The 17,844-nt window shown below is 44.7% G+C and overlaps 1 protein-coding gene across 1 annotated transcript; it reads left to right on the top strand.

The window, feature by feature from the left end:
* The first annotated feature begins 8,849 nt into the window (after positions 1-8,849).
* On the top strand, positions 8,850-15,779 carry FGF20 (fibroblast growth factor 20). The gene is made up of 3 exons (XM_028744148.2): positions 8,850-9,549; positions 12,944-13,047; positions 14,710-15,779. Exons 1-3 carry the CDS (start codon positions 9,255-9,257, stop codon positions 14,953-14,955), a joined length of 645 nt encoding a protein of 214 aa, XP_028599981.2. The 5' UTR covers positions 8,850-9,254; the 3' UTR covers positions 14,956-15,779.
* The last annotated feature ends 2,065 nt before the right edge of the window (positions 15,780-17,844 follow it).

The following is a 17,844-nucleotide window of genomic DNA, read 5'->3' as shown; positions in this document are numbered from 1 at the left end:
TCGCTTCCCGTCACATGACTAGTGCAAACGGCAAGGTGAAAATAAGGCCCTTATCGTGTTTTCCCCAGTACTTGATAAAATGGCATAACTGCTTCCAGACTCAAGACATGAAAGGCTACGCTTGAAAGAGGTCAGTTTGTTTAGTATTTCACTTTCACTGCTATTCTCACCCTCTTCATATTTATTTTAAGAGCATTATATTGTGCTTTCAATAAATCTGATACCTTTAGAAAAATTATTGGTGTGGGTTAATTGCCTCGCTGTGATATTCTATTGTTTGCTATCCAATGGGAAGGTTGGATTTCCTAATCCCTCTGCTTTTTCCAACCTTGTGATTCTGGCCAAATTTCTTACTAAGGCAGGAGAAGTATAGGCAAGGTTCAGATTAGCCCAGATTATACCCATGTCGGTCTTATTTTTAAAGACTATTGAGCTGGAGCAAATCAGGGGGCCTGTCTCCTGATGCTATATCATCTATTACACACATAATCCTGCAAACTGGCTGGTTTTCCATTCGTGTTCCAGGCTCAAATGACATTTCTAGTTTTGACTTAATGCTCTATTTGCCCCAGTGTCAGTAAAAGACTGCCTCCCTACATATATCCCATCATAATCTCTTATAAACTAGCAAAAATGTACTCTTCTGCATCTCACCAATTTGAGCATCAGAGGAATGGTTCCTTCTCACCACTATAGAATCACCATTCCTCAACTCTTATGAAGAACTCAGCCTGAGCTTCTCTTGGAAATTTTAAGATTATTCTTTTTGAAGTGGTGTGAAGCTCAAGGATATGTTTTATGGAATCTGTTTTCTAACTGGACAGTGTGTATGTTCTCTGTCTAGAAATGGGCTGGGCTAGAAGTATGAATGAAGAAATGAATAAATGAAATGATTAAACCAAATCTTAGATTAGGATGATCATCACCATCACAGTGCCATCCATGTACGTCTGTAGCAGACGAGGAAGACAGCCCCTGTGCCAGGAGGCTTCTGGTCTAAATATATGATCTTAAGGCACATATGACACCCAGGGGTGGCTGTGGGCAGGGTTCCTGCATTGCAGGGGTTGGACTAGATGACCCTTGAGGTCCTTTCCAACTATAACTGTATGGTATATGAGATGATAATGATTCTATGATACGTCACAGTTACCTTGCTAAAAGCTAAGCCAATGCATGTCTGGTCAGTGCATGGATAGAAGACTGCTTTGAAACTGAAATCATGTCTTCCATTAAGTTGTGAACTACCCTGAGATCTATGGAAATAGGGTGGTATAAAAATCTAGTAATAATAAAATTAATAAAGAAACAAAATAAATAAAAAACTTCTTTTGTTGTTGTTTAGTTGTTTAGTCATGTCCGACTCTTCATGACCCCATGGACCAGAGCACGCCAGGCACTCCTGTCTTCCACTGCCTCCCGCAGCTTAGTCAAACTCATGCTGGTAGCTTCAAGAACACTGTCCAACCATCTCGTCCTCTGTCGTCCCCTTCTCCTTGTGCCCTCCATCTTTCCCAACATCAGAGTCTTTTCCAGGGAGTCTTCTCTTCTCATGAGGTGGCCAAAGTATTGGAGCCTCAGCTTCAGGATCTGTCCTTCCAGTGAGCACACAGGGTTGATTTCCTTAACAAAGGATAGGTTTGATCTTCTCGCAGCCCATAGGACTCTCAAGAGTCTCCTCCAGCACCATAATTCAGCGATCAGCCTTCTTAGTTACAGGCTTTCCCCTGTACATCTGAGAACTAGCTGACTAAGCTCATCGACACAACACGATAACTGGATCACGTTGGCTGGGGAAACCCAGCCAGATGGGCGGGCTATAAATAATAAATTATTATTATTATTACTACTTGCTTTTCCTTGGAGATAAGGTGCAAAAGAGGGCAGGGCTCCTCCTGAACCTTTAATAGTTGTGTCAAAGGGGGAATTTCAGCAGATGCGCTCTGCATGACAAGCTGCACCTGCTGAGATTTTCCTCTCTACACCCTTTTCTAAGGATGGAGGAGCCCTCTTCCCTTTTGCATCTCGCTACTCTACTTGGGACCAATGCAGGAAGCATTTCTATGACTTGAAATAATATCTGTAGGCTCAAGGTCTGATAACCTGTTTCTTAATTATAACTATTTTGCTCGTTCTCATGTCCCCAATGTTTTGTACTGAGTTGCATTGATAGTTCAATTCTTCTGTCCATATGTACACATGTTTGAAGATACAGTATATATCTATATATCTGAATGACATGGTGTGTGCTTCAATTGTTGGGGTGGGGTTTTCTTGTTTGGGGGGTAATGCTATCTTTAAGACATAAGTGTACAGGCTCCCTGCACAATTGGTTTTCTTCAGATTCTGCAACTTTGATCTCGTTCTTTGATTTAGCCCTGCAATTAAGAAGATTTGGTTCAAAGCAAAAGCCCATTGGTTGATGTTTTACACTGATGTGATAATGTTTACACAGATGTGCTTTGAAAGCTCGATTATGAAGGATTTTTTGGGTCCAGCCACATGACAGGCTCCTGTTATTTGAAAGGTAAACTTATATAACATCTATCTGCAACAGCTTTCCCAACAAGTCTGCCAGCTCTCCCTCTCGCTCCCTCCTTTGGAAGTGATTTATCTGATCATTGTATTTAACATTATTTTCGTTTTGAGGTTTTAAATCCTTCCACAATAAATCACTTGCTTTCAACAATCTTCTCCTTTTTTTTTATCACTCAGGTGCACACAGGGCAGTACTTAGGACTACTGTGATGAAAAGGTGTTGCGTTACCTGCTTTAAGCCACCTGCCAATTAATTAGCCCCAAACCTCTCTCCAACAAATAAAGCAAAGCAGCCAAATCCATTTGATCTCCCAGATTTACATGGTTGGTGACTGAAAAGACACATGGAAAGAGACTTTGAAAAAAAGAACCACCTAAGAAAAACACCACCCTATTCTTTCCCATCGCTCTACTACTTTTGTTTTGTTTTGTTAGTTAAACAAAAGTGTAAACCCACTAAGCAATTTCCCGCCCCCACAGCCCTTTCAAGATTTGGTTCTGAAAGGTCCTCGATAGGGAAATAACATTTATCTAGATGAGAATATACAGTGTATTAAGGCGGGCAATAATACACTTTGCAATACTAGGGTTACATTAATGTTCCCAAAACACACGTGAACCAGTGTGTTTTGTACTGAGCCAGTCAGTGGAAGAGATTCAGATTTTATGGATCTGGGAAATAGACAAGTTACTTTCTCCAACTTTAATATGCAAGTAAATAAATAGGGACCGCTCTGGCGGGAAGGTAAACGGCGTTTCCGTGTGCTGCGCTGGCTCGCCAGAGCAGCGATGTCACGCTGGCCACGTGACCCGGAAGTGTCTCCGGACAGCGCTGCCCCCTGGCCTCTTGAGTGAGATGGGCGCACAACCCCAGAGTCTGGCAAGACTGGCCCATACGGGCAGGGGTACCTTTACCTTAATAAGCTCTTTCTCTCTTACAGGGTGGTAAGGAATTTTTATAAAAAAATATTGTAAACAATTTTGCACATGAAAGTGTGATTAACAACGATACACTTTTTATTTATATCCTACCGTTCCTCCTAAAATGTCATGGATGTATCCAGTTAAGTTCCAGTTGCAGTAAAGCCATTGGCATGAACGAACCGAAGTTAGTCATGTGCATTAATTGAAATGGGTCTACTCTGGAGTATAACTAACAATGGATACAACCCTCAGAGTGGACTCTATGGTCCCTGCTCTTTTATACTCACCAAAACACCTGTGAAGCAAATTAGGCTGAGAAATCAAACTGGACAAGGTCACCCAGAAAGCTTTGTGGCTCAGGGTTAGGATAGTCAGATGCAAAAGAAGACAGGGCTTCTTCAATGAATGTGTAGAGAAAGGAATTTAAACAGGCACAGATGACATTCCCTCTTCTACGGAAACTATTAAACGTGCTCCAGTCCGGTTCTCTTGCATCAAGACAACCTCAATGAGCAGAGATTTGATCCCGGGTTTACCCAGTCCCCAAATTCTAGCTATTACACCAGCTAGAGAAACAAATCTGTTCAATTCAACCAAGTCTTATGCGGGGCAGACCCACTGGAATTAATGCCCTTAAGTTAGCCATGCCTATTAATTTCAATGGGTCTACTCTGAATAGGACTTACACTGACTCCAACTCGTAATTTAAAATACTGACGTACTTAATTGCACCTGAAAGTATATTAAAAGAAGATGCCTCTGAAACAATCTGAAGTTGGTCCTGAGTGTCACCATTTGCATTGGGAATTGATCACTACTGGAAGAGTGATAGCTCTCGCTTGTGGTACAGTACATGTTCTTGAGACTCTGGAACTAGACAATCCTTTGCTGAACTCTTTCAAAAGTTAGTTCTTCATACAAGAGGATCCCTTTCCTCTTTTGCATCTGGTTACTCTACTCACTAATCCACTTGTGGTGGTATCAACATTATTAAAGCACCCCCACAACTGATGGACAATCAATATACAGGCACACACTCTGTTTGATAGAAATATCTGGAAATTGGGATAATTATTACCTCTCTCTTGAAATTTGGGACAATCTGCCTCTGACCCATAACATAAACTGCAGTCTTATGCACACTTACCTGGGAGTAAGCCCAATTGAACTTAATGGGGCTTACTTCTGAGTAAACATGCCTAGGCATGTGTAGTAACTCTCCTGCATAAAGATGAACCCAAGCAGATGAAACAGACGGTTAGGTTGTGTGAGGATTCCACTATCACACCTTTTATCTAACCTTATTAAGAAAAGGTGGGGTTTATTATAGTGGCAGTCAGGAATGCGAGTCTGAAAATTGAACAACAAGCCACACACAGATGGGACTTTCCCCTTCATAAGCTTGAGCAACCCTCTGGTAGGGAACTGTGAAGTTTCCCCTTGCCAGCCAGGAACACATCCATGCTTGCAGAAGCAGACTAGGAAGTTGCAAATGTATCTTTCCCCAGCTATCAAAGTTCTCCCATAAAACATTTTGATCGCTTTTGTCTCTTTAACAACCCAAATACAGAGAGGTCTTGAAAGATTAGCAGGAGGACCTCCTGGCAGTCATGCAGAAATAAAACCCACTGACTACTTCCCTAATGCTTTCATTACATACAAAACATGGACTTTTTGATAGCTTCTTTCACTTTAAATGAATCCAGGTGCATAACCAATATATTTCTCTGCCTCTGCATTTCCAACAGAAACACTATAGTTCCGACTGCCATGTGTCAGGAACCAGGTATGACCATCAGCATCTTGATACATTCCTAAACACCTGAAGGCAGGGACAGGGAACCGTTGGCTCTCTAGATCTTGTGGGACTACAACTCCCACAAGCCTTCATTGTAGGCCATGCTGCCGGGATTGATGGGAAATGTAGTTCAGCAACACCTGGAGGGCTAAAGGTTCCTCACACTTGTTCTAAAAGGGATTGCTGAGTCCATCAGAGAGAGGGAGGGAAGCAGCAGCACTTGACATCCTTCTATCATGTCTCAATACAGCTCTTGGGGATAGCCCCTGCCCTGAATGAGAAGCTAAACTGTTATGTATAATAATATCCATCTACCTATGAAATTAGACTCTTGAGAGTCCCATGGACTGCAAGAAGATCAAACGCATCCATTCTTAAGGAAATCAGCCCTGAGTGCTCACTGGAAGGACAGATCGTGAAGCTGAGGCTCCAGTACGTTGGCCACCTCATGAGAAGAGAAGACTCCCTGGAGAAGACACTGATGCTGGGAAAGATGGAGGGCACAAGGAGAAGGGGGCGGCAGAGGATGAGATGGTTGGATAGTGTTTTCGAGGTTACCAGCATGAATTTGACCAAACTGCGGGAGGTAGTGGAGGACAGAGGTGCCTGGCGTGCTCTGGTCCATGGGGTCACGAAGAGTCGGACATGACTAAACAACTAAACAACAACCCATGAAATTAGTTCTTTTGGGGGAGGGCTTTACCCTGAAAGCCAACATGTAAGTATTGAGAATAAAGACCTTTAATCTCATGGTTGTGGGTTTGAAGCCCACACTGGGCAAAGGATTCCTGCATTGCACTGCAGGGGGTTGGACTAGATGATCCTTGTGGTCCCTTCCAACTCTATAATTCTATGATTTTTGCACGGCAATTCTTATATAATGTATACTTGTGTCTGACTGCCATCTCTTCAAGGAAACAGAGGCATGCTTTCAATGTGACACCTACTCTTTCCATATCTACTTGACCAGAGCGTCTACCATGCACCAGGAACTACCGTATTTTTCACTCTATAAGACACACCAGACCATAAGACGCACCTAGTTTTTGGAGGAGGAAAACAAGAAAAAAAAATATTCTGAATCCCAGAAGCCAGAACAGCAAGAGGGATCGCTGTGCAGCGAAAGAAGTGATCCCTCTTGCTGTTCTGGCTTCTGGGATAGCTGCGCAGCCTGCATTCGCTCCATAAGATACACACACATTTCCCCTTACTTTTTAGGAGGGAAAAAGTGAGTCTTATAGAGTGAAAAATACGGTAGTTTCTCCATCCAGAGATGAAGACGCTTTGATCCTCCAGATGTTGTTCAACTATGCCTCTTATCATCCCTAACCATTGGCCATACTGGCTGAGGCTGATGGGAGCCGGAATCCAGCAATATCTAGATGGCCGTAGGTTAGTCACCTATTGAGAGCAGTGAGTGTGGTACTAAAAATATGTTTCAGATAGAACCCCTCTATTCATGGGTGATCAAAAAAAATTGCAGGAAGGTTAATATGAGATTACAAATCTGCCTTCCTGCATTACCATCAATCGCTTAAAAACACTACACAAGAAGACTGTGAACTCTCACATATGAACACCAAGGAGAGGGAGAAAGAGAGAAGGGAGAGGGGGAGAGAGGTTTAGGCTTCCTGAGAGTCAGGCCCATTGAACTCAGTGAGGCTTACTTTGGAGTAGACATGCTTGGCGTTGCACTCTCAGGCTGCAACAATTCTAAACTTACCTACTTGGAAGCAAGCCCTATCGAGCTCAACGAGGCTTTGAGTAAACATGTTTCAGATTGTGCTATCGAATCACTTTAAGTGGCATGTATGCAATCAGTTCTAGCCTCCTGAGACCTGATGGAAAAAGCAGAAAACATTGTTGGGTTCTGCCTTCCCCTTCCCTACAGGGTACGTGCAGTATGGGGAGATCTAGGAGCATGCCTAGGATTGGATTAGCTTTTCAGATCACAGCACAGCCAGGCACTGCAATTCTATGCACAGAGTTGCTGAACCTCATTCCCTCCCCAGTCTAAAAAAGCAGCCCTGCCAAGGATGGTTGGTGGCAATCTGGTTGGTGTATTATGGGTTCATAATGTGAGCTCTAACAATTTATCTAAGGCCCGCCAGATGTTGTTGGCCTCCAACTCCTCTCAGCCCTAGCCAGCAAAGGTAATGGACAGGAATGATGGGAGATGGAGCCCAAGAACACCTGCCGTAAGGCCACATGTGTACGTGTATTAAGGCAAATGTCAGAAACTTGACATTGCTGATGTTGATTGGTGAACTGTTGCAAGACCCAGCTGGAAAGGCGTTCACACTTGTGGCATCTCTTCTCCCTGTACACCAACCTTCTCCAATTTGGTACCCTCCAAATTGTTTGGACTACAGCTCTCCTGTATGCCCAATGGTCAGGGTTTATGGGCATTGTAGCCCAAACCACCTAGAGGGCACCAGGTTGAGGAAGGGCGCCACAAATTAGGCAAATGACATTTGGTTTTTTACAGAAGGTCATAGATGTAGCCAGGATTTTTGTTACGGGGGCAGGCCTTTTGTTGGGGGGGGGCAAAACTGATGTGATTGGTCAATTAAATATTTCTATTGTTCTACTTGATCGGGGGGGGGCAGTTGCCCCCTGCCCCCCCATCTATGCCCACAGAGAAAGCATTCACTTGGCTTCATCATTTACAGGTAAACATCTGATATTTCCCGCTGGGCCACTTCTAATATGGAGACTGACCAGTAAATGTCCATATTCACCAATAGCCTACCAGATCCCCAACACACATCTGTTCTGCTGTATTCTGATAGATTGTTAAGCACTATATTAAGACACACCAGAACAATAGTCCTGTGTCACATTGTCTGTGATAAATGAAGTATAGCAGCCTTCAAGGAAGGGGGAAACCCCAGTTGACGATGCCAATTCATTTGGAAACAAAATCCCCCCTCTTTTGGTGGGGGAAACCTAAGGTGATAAAAGGAAAGGGTAATAAACGCAACACTTTTATGAGTGCTCTGAAAAATCTCAGAGTGGAACTGTTAGATCTTTTGCTTTCTCTCCCCCGCCCGCTGCTCTTTCATGTGTGTCTGGGCAGGTCTAACCCTCAGGTAACGCCCTCTCTCTCCTGCTTCTCGCTTACCTTTCCTCGCACCTGTCCACGTAATGCACTGCAAGCTCCCCAAGTCCAACCCTGGTTTCTCCTGCGCCTTTTGGCAAACTGGGCTTTTGCGCCTTCTCGATTTAATTCTGTGTGAAGAAAAGCCTGAACATCAAAAGCAGGCAGGGAACCGACGGCATCCTTCGCCCCACCGACAACAACCTGGTCTCTCTCTCTCTCTCTCTCTCTCTCTCTCTCTCTCTCTCTCTCTCTCTCTCTCTCTCTGTGTGTGTGTGTGTGTGTATGTGTGTGGGGAGGGAGGGGCTGGTGCTGGTGGCGGCGGAGGGGAGGGGTGTTTCCTAGGCTGCTAACTTCGAAGGGGCGTGCGCCAAGGCGCGAGAGAATGGCTGGGGAACATTAGGAACTCCCCTCCGTCCCTGCAGAGCGAGGGTGGAGGCGGAGGGGAAGAAAGGTGTGAGAGGAGGGGCGGCAAGGAGAGAGAGAAAAAGCTCCGTCTAGGGTTTCAAACGCCGGGGCGCGCATCCGCATTAGCATATGTCAGGGGGGAAACCCGCCCGACGTGGCTATATATAGAGCGCGAGCTGGAGAGATTCCCCCACGCGCAATTTTGGAGAGACCTCACTTGCATCTAGCCAGAAGCAGCAGCAGCAGCAGCACCGGCTGTGGATGTTTATGCCAAGCTCAGCCCAGTCCCGCCAGCCCCATGCCTAGGGAGAGAGGAGAGCCTCCCCAGACAGGCAACTGCTATCTGGATGCGGAGTCCGGCCTCCGGGAGAAGCCCCAGCTGTGAGCCTTGAGACGTGACTCTCTGCATACATCTACCTGTCCATAATATATATATATATATCTCCCCGCCGTCCTTCTCCATCCCTTCCTCGCTGGGACTCCTCCATGGCTCCCTTAGCCGACGTCGGGGGCTTCCTAGGCGGCCTGGAAGGCTTTGGCCAGCAGGTGGGCTCCCACTTCCTCCTGCCTCCGTCTGGGGAGAGGCCGCCTCTGCTGGGCGACGGCCTGGCGCAGGTGGAGAGGGGCTCCCGAGGGGGCGCGGCGGCGTCGGGGGCCACCGAGCTGGCGCACTTGCAAGGCATCCTGCGCCGGAGGCAGCTCTACTGCAGGACGGGCTTCCACCTGCAGATCCTGCCCGACGGCAGCGTGCAAGGCACTCGGCAAGACCACAGCCTCTTCGGTAAGGCTCCTCACTCTTTCCTCTTCCTTCCTTCTTTTCTTCCCTCTCTTTCCAAGCAGGCTTCGCTCCCTTCCGCGGCTTCTTCCCCCACCTTCTCCCCTTGCGACGGAAGCATCCTATAGCAACAGATGGTATAGCAACGGACCTCTGGCTTAAAGGCATAAACCGCTTTAAATCCGGGCTAGGACCGCGGCAAAGGGAGCCAGCCTAGCTCCAGATGATGCTGGAGACAAGAGCTTGAGGGAATTGGGGGGGAGGGGAGGGCATCATTAGAATCGTAGTTGGAAGGGATCCCGAGGATCATCTAGTCCAACCCCCTGCGATGCAGGAATCTTTTGCCCCAACCATGGCTCTGAGATTAAGATCAAGCTCCAGCATCTGTTTGCAAGGCTTTGTTTGGAGCAAAAACCTTTTTTTGGGGGGAAAAGTAGGGCCTTGTAGGCATGAAGTACCAAAAGAAGATTTCCTTGAGCATGTGCAGAGTGCCTTTCCGTCACCACCTACAGCTGCATCCCATACTGTGCAGCAGATGAACGTTGTGGGTGGAATCCTTGCAGGAAATAGCGCTGCACCTGAAAACTGCAATGGGCCACAGTTTCCATGTCAATAAGTTATTCTCATGGTGGTTGCATGCTATTTTGGACACAGGTGTGCTTTCCTGCAGGAAGTAGGTAATTAGTTGGTGCGGATGAGAAGAGAGGGCTTCCAGGTCAGAGCGTGTTGCCCTAGAGAGCCTCAGGACCTCTCTTTTTAGAAAGGAAACGCCATATGAATTTGCTCAGTCATCTGCACCGCTTGTATGTAGGCAGCATGTGTGTGTGCATATGCGGAAATACAGAGACATATCACAGCGGCATACCTGGACACACTGCTCTGGCTAAGGGGAGGAAGAGGGCGTGTCAATTCCAGCCTTTCACTCTGATCTTTGCCAGTGCTTTGATTTTTCTTCTAACAAATGAATGCAGGTCTTGCCTTCCTTAATTGTTTGCAATGCAGCCCTGCCCTTTGCTACCTATGTATTAAGCCCCATGCGTTCCAGTGGGAGTTAGGCATACGCAAATGTGTGCAAGACTGCACTTTAACAAGACGCTGCTGTGCAAAGTGGAACTGAACTGTGCTGGTCCTGCATAAACAACAGCAGCTACTGCTGTTGCTGTGCCAGGCACTGTATGCAACAGAACAGGCCGCCTGCCTGCCTTAAGAGCAGTGAGGAGACTGTGAGTCTAGGGCTGTATTCCTGTGAAGATAGTTTGATTCTCTTCCCAACAGCCCTATAGATTTCTTACTATGCCCATTTCGCAGATTGGAAAAAGAAGGCAGGGTGACTTGAGGAAGGCCAACCATTGAGTTTATGGCACAGCAGGTGTCTCCCAGGTCCACACGTGACCTGACACACTAGCCAGTAGTCTGATAACTTGCAACATCTCTGACCTGCATTAGTAGTAGTAGTAGTAATAATAATAATTTATTATTTATACCCCGCCCATCTGGTTGGGTTTCCCCAGCCATTCTGGGCGGCTTCCAACAAAAGATTAAAAACACATTAAAACATCAGTCATTAAAAACTTCCCTAGTTTGAAGGGCTGCCTTCAGATGTCTTCTAAATGTGAGGTAGTTGTTTATTTCTTTGACATCTGATGGGAGGACGTTCCATAGGGCGGGCGCGACTACCGAGAAGGCCCTTGCTCTGTTTAGGATTCAAGTTTCCTTCTTCTTCTTCTCTGGCGATCACTCGGAGCCGAGTAAGATTGTCTTCTGTGAACACGGTCTTAGCAGTGTGTCCATAGGTATCTGTGGAGGCCAGTTCTGGATCTGCACATCCTTCCACATGGTGAGGGTTTGCCAAATGTGCCTTCCTCTTAGCTCGTTTCTCCCTTTTGCCCTGAGTTCGAGTGTCTTCAAAGTCCATGACACCTTTGGTAAAGGCTGTTCTCCAATTGGAGCGCTCGCAGGCCAGTGTTTCCCAATTATCAGTGTTTATACTACTTTTAAAAAAAAGATTTGCCTTGGGAGAGTCTTTAAACCTCCTTTGTTGACCGCCAGCATTATGCTTTCCATTTTTAAGTTGGGAATAGGGTAGCTGCTTTGGAAGCCGATAATTAGCAATCCAAACAACATGACCAGCCCAACGAAGTAGATGTTGAAGAATCATTGCTTCGACACTGTGCCTTAATGACAATAGGAGACTTAATGCAAGATTGGGAAAGGTTGCTTAATTTGGAAGAGCAAACAAAAACTGGCAGATTGTAGGAAGCACAGCCTTATCTGAAGAAACCTGCTACTGTTGACAACCATGGAGGGGTTTGAACAGACACAAAAGGCCAATGGAGAGGTTTTCTATCAGGTCAAAACAACCCACTGCAAAAGGTTCTTAACTAATTTTGCAACACACACTGGAAACATCAAGGTTTCCAGACTGAACAGAACGTCAGTTCAGCAGAGTTCTGCACAGAAGGGAAATTTCTTACAGCATGTAAACACAGAATAATTACCTCCAAAGAGAGAGAGAGAGAGAGAGAGAGTTTGAGATCGAGATCAAACATTCTTGGTGCTGCTTTATTCTATCGCCATTCTCAATAGGTTTGTCTGATGTGGTGTCTTTGTGGATTGAATCACCTGCTTATTATGAATTGGAGCGGGGGAGGGGAGGGGAGTTTTTCTTTGAAAATGATATCAGAAAGGCAGAATACCTCCCATGTCTTTCAATGGAACTTTGAATATTGGGAACTCCGAAATCTCTGATGATTTATTTGCAGTCGGAAGATTTAATATCTGATCTTTGTAGAAGATTTGGCTGGGCTGCCACTCAGCGTTGCACAAACCAAGACCCTGGCAACTTTCAATTAAAACTCCCAAGGCTGCAAATGATAGAACATTCATTATCTTGCTTTGGGAGCTCGGAAAATAAAACAGCATTGATAAATACAGAAGAAAGATTCAAAGCTATGCCTAAAATCAGATGGCAATATTTCAAAAGGGGGGGGGGGGGAGGGAGCCATGGTTTTTAAAAGCATTTATCAAAAACTTCCTTTCCAACAATCCAAATATTTGATTACTGTTATTGTTTAACAGAGAATGGGATAGCCTAGCCAAAGTTGCACTTATAAGTTCCACTGATTTCAGCTGGAGAGACTTGGGCACATGCTTAACACTCTTGTTGAAATCAATGAAGTGTCAAAGGGCTTAGTTTAGGCTGGATCGTGCCCAGTCTTTGAACCATTGTAACTCAGGGCTACACCTTTTGAGGGTGATCTGTGCTATAACAAAATATAACAGTTAGATTTTGCATAGCTAAGACTCTGTCTGCCTTTGGCAATATGTTATAAATATGTCTTCACTGCAACGTGCAAGGAAGTTGAAAACAAATGTTTGTTTTTCTCCCTCCTCAATGCAGGTATCCTTGAATTCATCAGTGTGGCCGTGGGATTAGTCAGTATTCGAGGGGTGGACAGCGGCCTTTACCTTGGAATGAATGAAAAAGGAGAACTTTATGGCTCTGTAAGTATTACCATTGTATCACTCAGCTTGTGCTATAAGCTCAGATTTCCTGTCGACTTGATCTGTTATAGCCGCTGGGAATTTTGCTGCTGGTGTCAGAGAAAGTTGGATCATACCCATTTATTATTATCCTTTCCTATCACCTAGTGCCGGACCATTCTGCATGCAAAGATATGACCTGTCTCTGAGCTATGCCCCTTCCCCAGATGTCAGGCCAACTTTCCTGGCTGCTACAGGAGTCATTGGGTGCACTTTTCATTCATATGCAATGGCAATCTGGTTCCAGCCAGCCTGGCCCAGGTGCTCATGTGAATGACATTTAGTTCTGAGGGAAGAAAGAAGTCCAATTTGCAAGGAGTGAGGGGACAAGGGAGTCTTAGTATTGTTAATCTACAACAGCCTTAGCCAACTCAGGTGCCTTCCAAAGGTTTTGGACTTACAACACCTACTAGCTGCAGCCAGGGCTGATGGGAGTTGTAGTCCGAAAGGGCAACCAGCTTGGCAAAACTGGTCTAGGAGTCCAGACAGTTTTGTAAAGGGGTTCAGTAGCTAATATTTTCCTTCCAATATCAATCTTGCAAAGCAAGTCATGCTCTGAGTTCACTCTCTGTTCACCAAAATAAAGAGAGAGAGAGAATGAAGGAGTTGTACACGTAAATACCAGAGCATAGATGGACGGAAGTGAAATTTGCTGCTCCATTGTGATTCAGCTGGTGGAGCTCTGGGGTGTACTTTCTTTCTTTCCTTGTTAATAAAATAATCATCTTATATTCAGGCCAATACAGTACAGTGGTACCTTGGGTTACAGACACCTCGGGTTACAAACACTTCGGGTTACAAACTCTGCTAACCCAGAAGTAGTACCTCGGGTTAAGAACTTTACCTCAGGATGAGAACAGAAATCACGTGGCGGCAACGGGAGACCCCATTAGCTAAAGTGGTACCTCAGGTTAAGAACGGTTTCAGGTTAAGAATGGACCTCTGAACGAATTAAGTTCATAACCAGAGGTATCACTGTATTCCCCAATGCTTCCCTTTGACTCTTTTATTAAAGCAATGGATCTATCGCTTCTCTTCTGGAAGCATAGGGGATATACTGTATTTGCCCAAATATAAGCCTCACCCGCAAATAAGCCGCACCTTTAAAATTCAAGGGAAAAAAAGAAAACAAGACAATACCCTAATATTAGTAGCTCCCTTAAAATTCCACAGGCACTCACGCCCGTTCCGTTTTACCGTATGTCTGTTTCAGCGGCGATATTGTAAAAGCCCATTTTTGTAATGTCGCAAATTTAAGCCATCCTTTAACTTTTCACGTTCGGAATTTGGAAAAAAAGTGCGGCTTATATTCTGGCCAATATGGTAATCTGAGGTGGGGAGGGTTAGGGGTATTGTTAGATCCTTAAAATGATTTATATGTATCGATGCACATTTAGACTGACTTTTAGAGGGAAAGCTGCCTTGTAAGCAAAATTCATTTTTAAAAGATTTTATTCCAAAAACAAATTTTTGGGGGGTGGCCTAAGAACACTCGTTGCCTAAAGGATTGGTTAGCTCTTATCTGAGCAAGTGAAAGGAAAGCTGCTTTTGAGAGATGCCACCTTTGAGGCATTTACTTAATCAGATTTCTCACCTCTGTGTTTATTCCTAAAATTTCCACAGGAGAAGCTGACTCCTGAATGTGTCTTCAGAGAACAGTTTGAAGAGAACTGGTACAACACATACTCCTCCAATGTGTACAAGCATGGGGACTCTGGCCGGCGGTACTTTGTGGCGCTAAACAAAGACGGCAGTCCCCGAGACGGGGCGAGGTCCAAAAGACACCAGAAATTCACCCATTTCTTGCCCAGGCCAGTGGATCCAGAACGAGTACCAGAGCTCTACAAGGATGTGTTAGTATTCAGCTGAAGTCAGAACACTGGAGGAGAATGGAGTCTCTTAGCCTCAATGGTAACAAAAGCACGAAGAACTTCCGAATGCTGTGGAGTTCTGAGATATCTAGGGTGCCGGTTGTCAGAGAAGCTGTTAGTGGTAGACAAGCCCTTCATTGCCCAACGTCTGGATTTAGGAGAGTGGGCCTTGAGGTCAAGTGGGTCAACCTCTTTTTGGTTTGCTCACTCGTGCGCCGGTCAAGTAGACAAGGAGAAGTTGGAACTGGACTTCAAACCAGACTGTTCTGGATTGCTTTCTCCCTTCACCTAGAACACAAATAGCTACCTAAAGCATGTGGAGGCAGATTGTAGGAAAATGGAAGAAATGGCAGGAAAAGAATGAATGGCAAGCTGTGTGGATTGGGAGTCTCAATCTATGGGGACAGCGCTAACTCGGGAAGTGAAATCTGGATTTGTTTTTCCCTTCAAGATGGACCTAATTTATATACTTTCAGAGTGCATATATTTATTTTAAATATTTATTTATTACAGAGTTTATTTTTTACTGGGCTATGAAGAGAGTACAACCCTTTACCCCAATGAAAAATCAATTATGGTGCCAATATTTACTCCAAGGTAGTGTCAAGAAAAGGGGTGTTGTATCCCCCAAAGAGTTCAAATGGAGCAACATCTCTGGAAATATCATTGTTGGGAAATAATAAACTGGGGTTATATTTCTATGCACGCTCCGTTGCCTTACATAGGAAAAGCTGTTGGCTGCCTTGTGACTGCCCCCTATATTTGTACTGGATTTTTAAAAAATGCACATTTAAAAGGGAATTAAAGATAAACTTCCATCTGTTTGTTTCACTGTTGTTACTTAATGGAATTGTTAATCAGTGGTAGCAGAGGCAAGGGTAGTCCTCACCCACTCCTATGTCTCAGATTGCACATGGTTATTATACAGAGGCATCTATGTTTTCAACTCTCTGGTTCTTCATGATGACTCTGGTCCTTGATAGTAACTGTTATGTCATGAGATGGGGAGTCTGGTGTCCTCCAGAAGTTGTTGGACTCCAACTCCCACCAGCCCCACCAGCATTGTCTACACCCTCCACTGTGGTTAGGATGGCTTTGAAAGCTCTTGTCTTGGAGGGTTCTGAGACAGGAAACAGATAAAACATGAGTTACTTGCACTTCCTGTTTCCTCCTGGTCCACTTCAATGCCTGAAGTTGCTCGAAGGCTCACAGATAACAAAATACCATTATACATGCTTAAAGAATGGCTATAGATTTGGAACCGAGAGCCTGAAAATGCCACACTTTTCAGGATCCCAAATAAGTCTCATGCTGGAATTTAGTGGCATTGTCAATAATACTTGGATTCTGGAAGGCATAATGCGCCCTTCCCTCACTTTAGGCACAACCCATGAAAGGAACCATGGAAGTAATACTAGAGAATTACAGCTGCTCAGTTGCTTCCATTCAAAGGTTTTGCATGGCAGAATTGGTACACTCCATGCTATTCCCAGTTGCTTTGACATCAGAGGCTTCAGAGACTTCAGCCTGGAAGGGTTTCTGACATACGGTTTGCAACTGAAGTTCAGAAAACGCAGTAGATGGCATTTCACTGTTCACCAAAGACATACATTCCATCTAGACGTACTCTTTAATTTCATGTGAACAAGTGAATTTATTCCTTCTGCACTCCAGTTTTCCCATGTACAAATGCTCCCATGGATGGCTTGAATTACAGGAGCACCATGCTGGAGTTTCTGGAAAGAAGCATGAATAGGCCATTGCATGCTTGCAGTGCACGTACAAATTACACATACAAAGCGGAAATGGTGGATAATATTACACTGAAGCTAGACACCAAAAGGCTCCACGACTTCTGAAAAAAATATGTACCAAAGTAGAGACATCTTATCCAAAGCAGTTTGGTGCCTGGTAAAGACTTGGGAGTCTTCAGGCTACTATGGTTGATACATTAGCTATATGAATAAATCGAATGCAACACTATTTCCAGTATTACTACACTGTAAAACTTCAGTAGATGGATCGAGGACAAAGATTTTTAAGAGACAATTGCAATCATCACATAAAATCCTGGTTGGCTGAAGCCATATGGTGGTTCTTTGGCTTTTAAGGACATGAACGATTCTTGACCTGTGCTTTTGGGGTAAACTTTAGATAAATTGTAAAATTGGCAGGGTCCTGCACAAAGATAAAAATCCCCCCCAAATGGCTGTGTGCCTATCATATATTACTTGTGTGAGGTCCTCTTGAAATTACTTTGGGTATAAACTAGTGATATGCAACTTTCTACCTAAATTCTATTGAAATCAGTGAGATGAAGCACACAGGGAAAAACTTCAGTCTCCTGTATATCAATAATAGAAGAAGTAGAAGAAGAAGAAGAAGAAGAAGAAGAAGAAGAAGAAGAGGAGGAGGAGGAGGAGTTTGGATTTGATATCCTGCTTTATCACTACCCGAAGGAGTCTCAAAGTGGCTAACGTTCTCCTTTCCCTTCCTCCCCGACAACAACCACACTGTGAGGTGAGTGAGGCTGAGAGACTTCAGAGAAGTGTGACTAACCCAAGGTCACCCAGCAGCTGCATGTGGAGGAGCGGAGACATGAACCCAGTTCACCAGATTACGAGTCTACCGCTCTTAACCACGCTGGCTCTCTCAATAGGATTTAGGTCCACATTCACACAAGGCCCTTTTCTATTTTTGCAAGCACTCCAACGTCCTCCTGCATTGTGCTCATGGGGAAAAATGTAACCTGCGAACTGGTGGATAACAGCTATAGCCAGCAGCATTTCCCATGATGGAAGTAGTCTCCCCCCCCTAGAAATCATGTTCATAGCAATTCCTGATGTCTGTCATCTGCAATCCACAGTTGACTCATTGCATAGCTCCC

The sequence above is a fragment of the Podarcis muralis genome, chromosome 9 (assembly GCF_964188315.1).
Source record: "Podarcis muralis chromosome 9, rPodMur119.hap1.1, whole genome shotgun sequence".
In the NCBI taxonomy this organism is placed as follows: domain Eukaryota; kingdom Metazoa; phylum Chordata; class Lepidosauria; order Squamata; family Lacertidae; genus Podarcis; species Podarcis muralis.
This window is presented reverse-complemented; position numbering and strand designations above follow the sequence as displayed.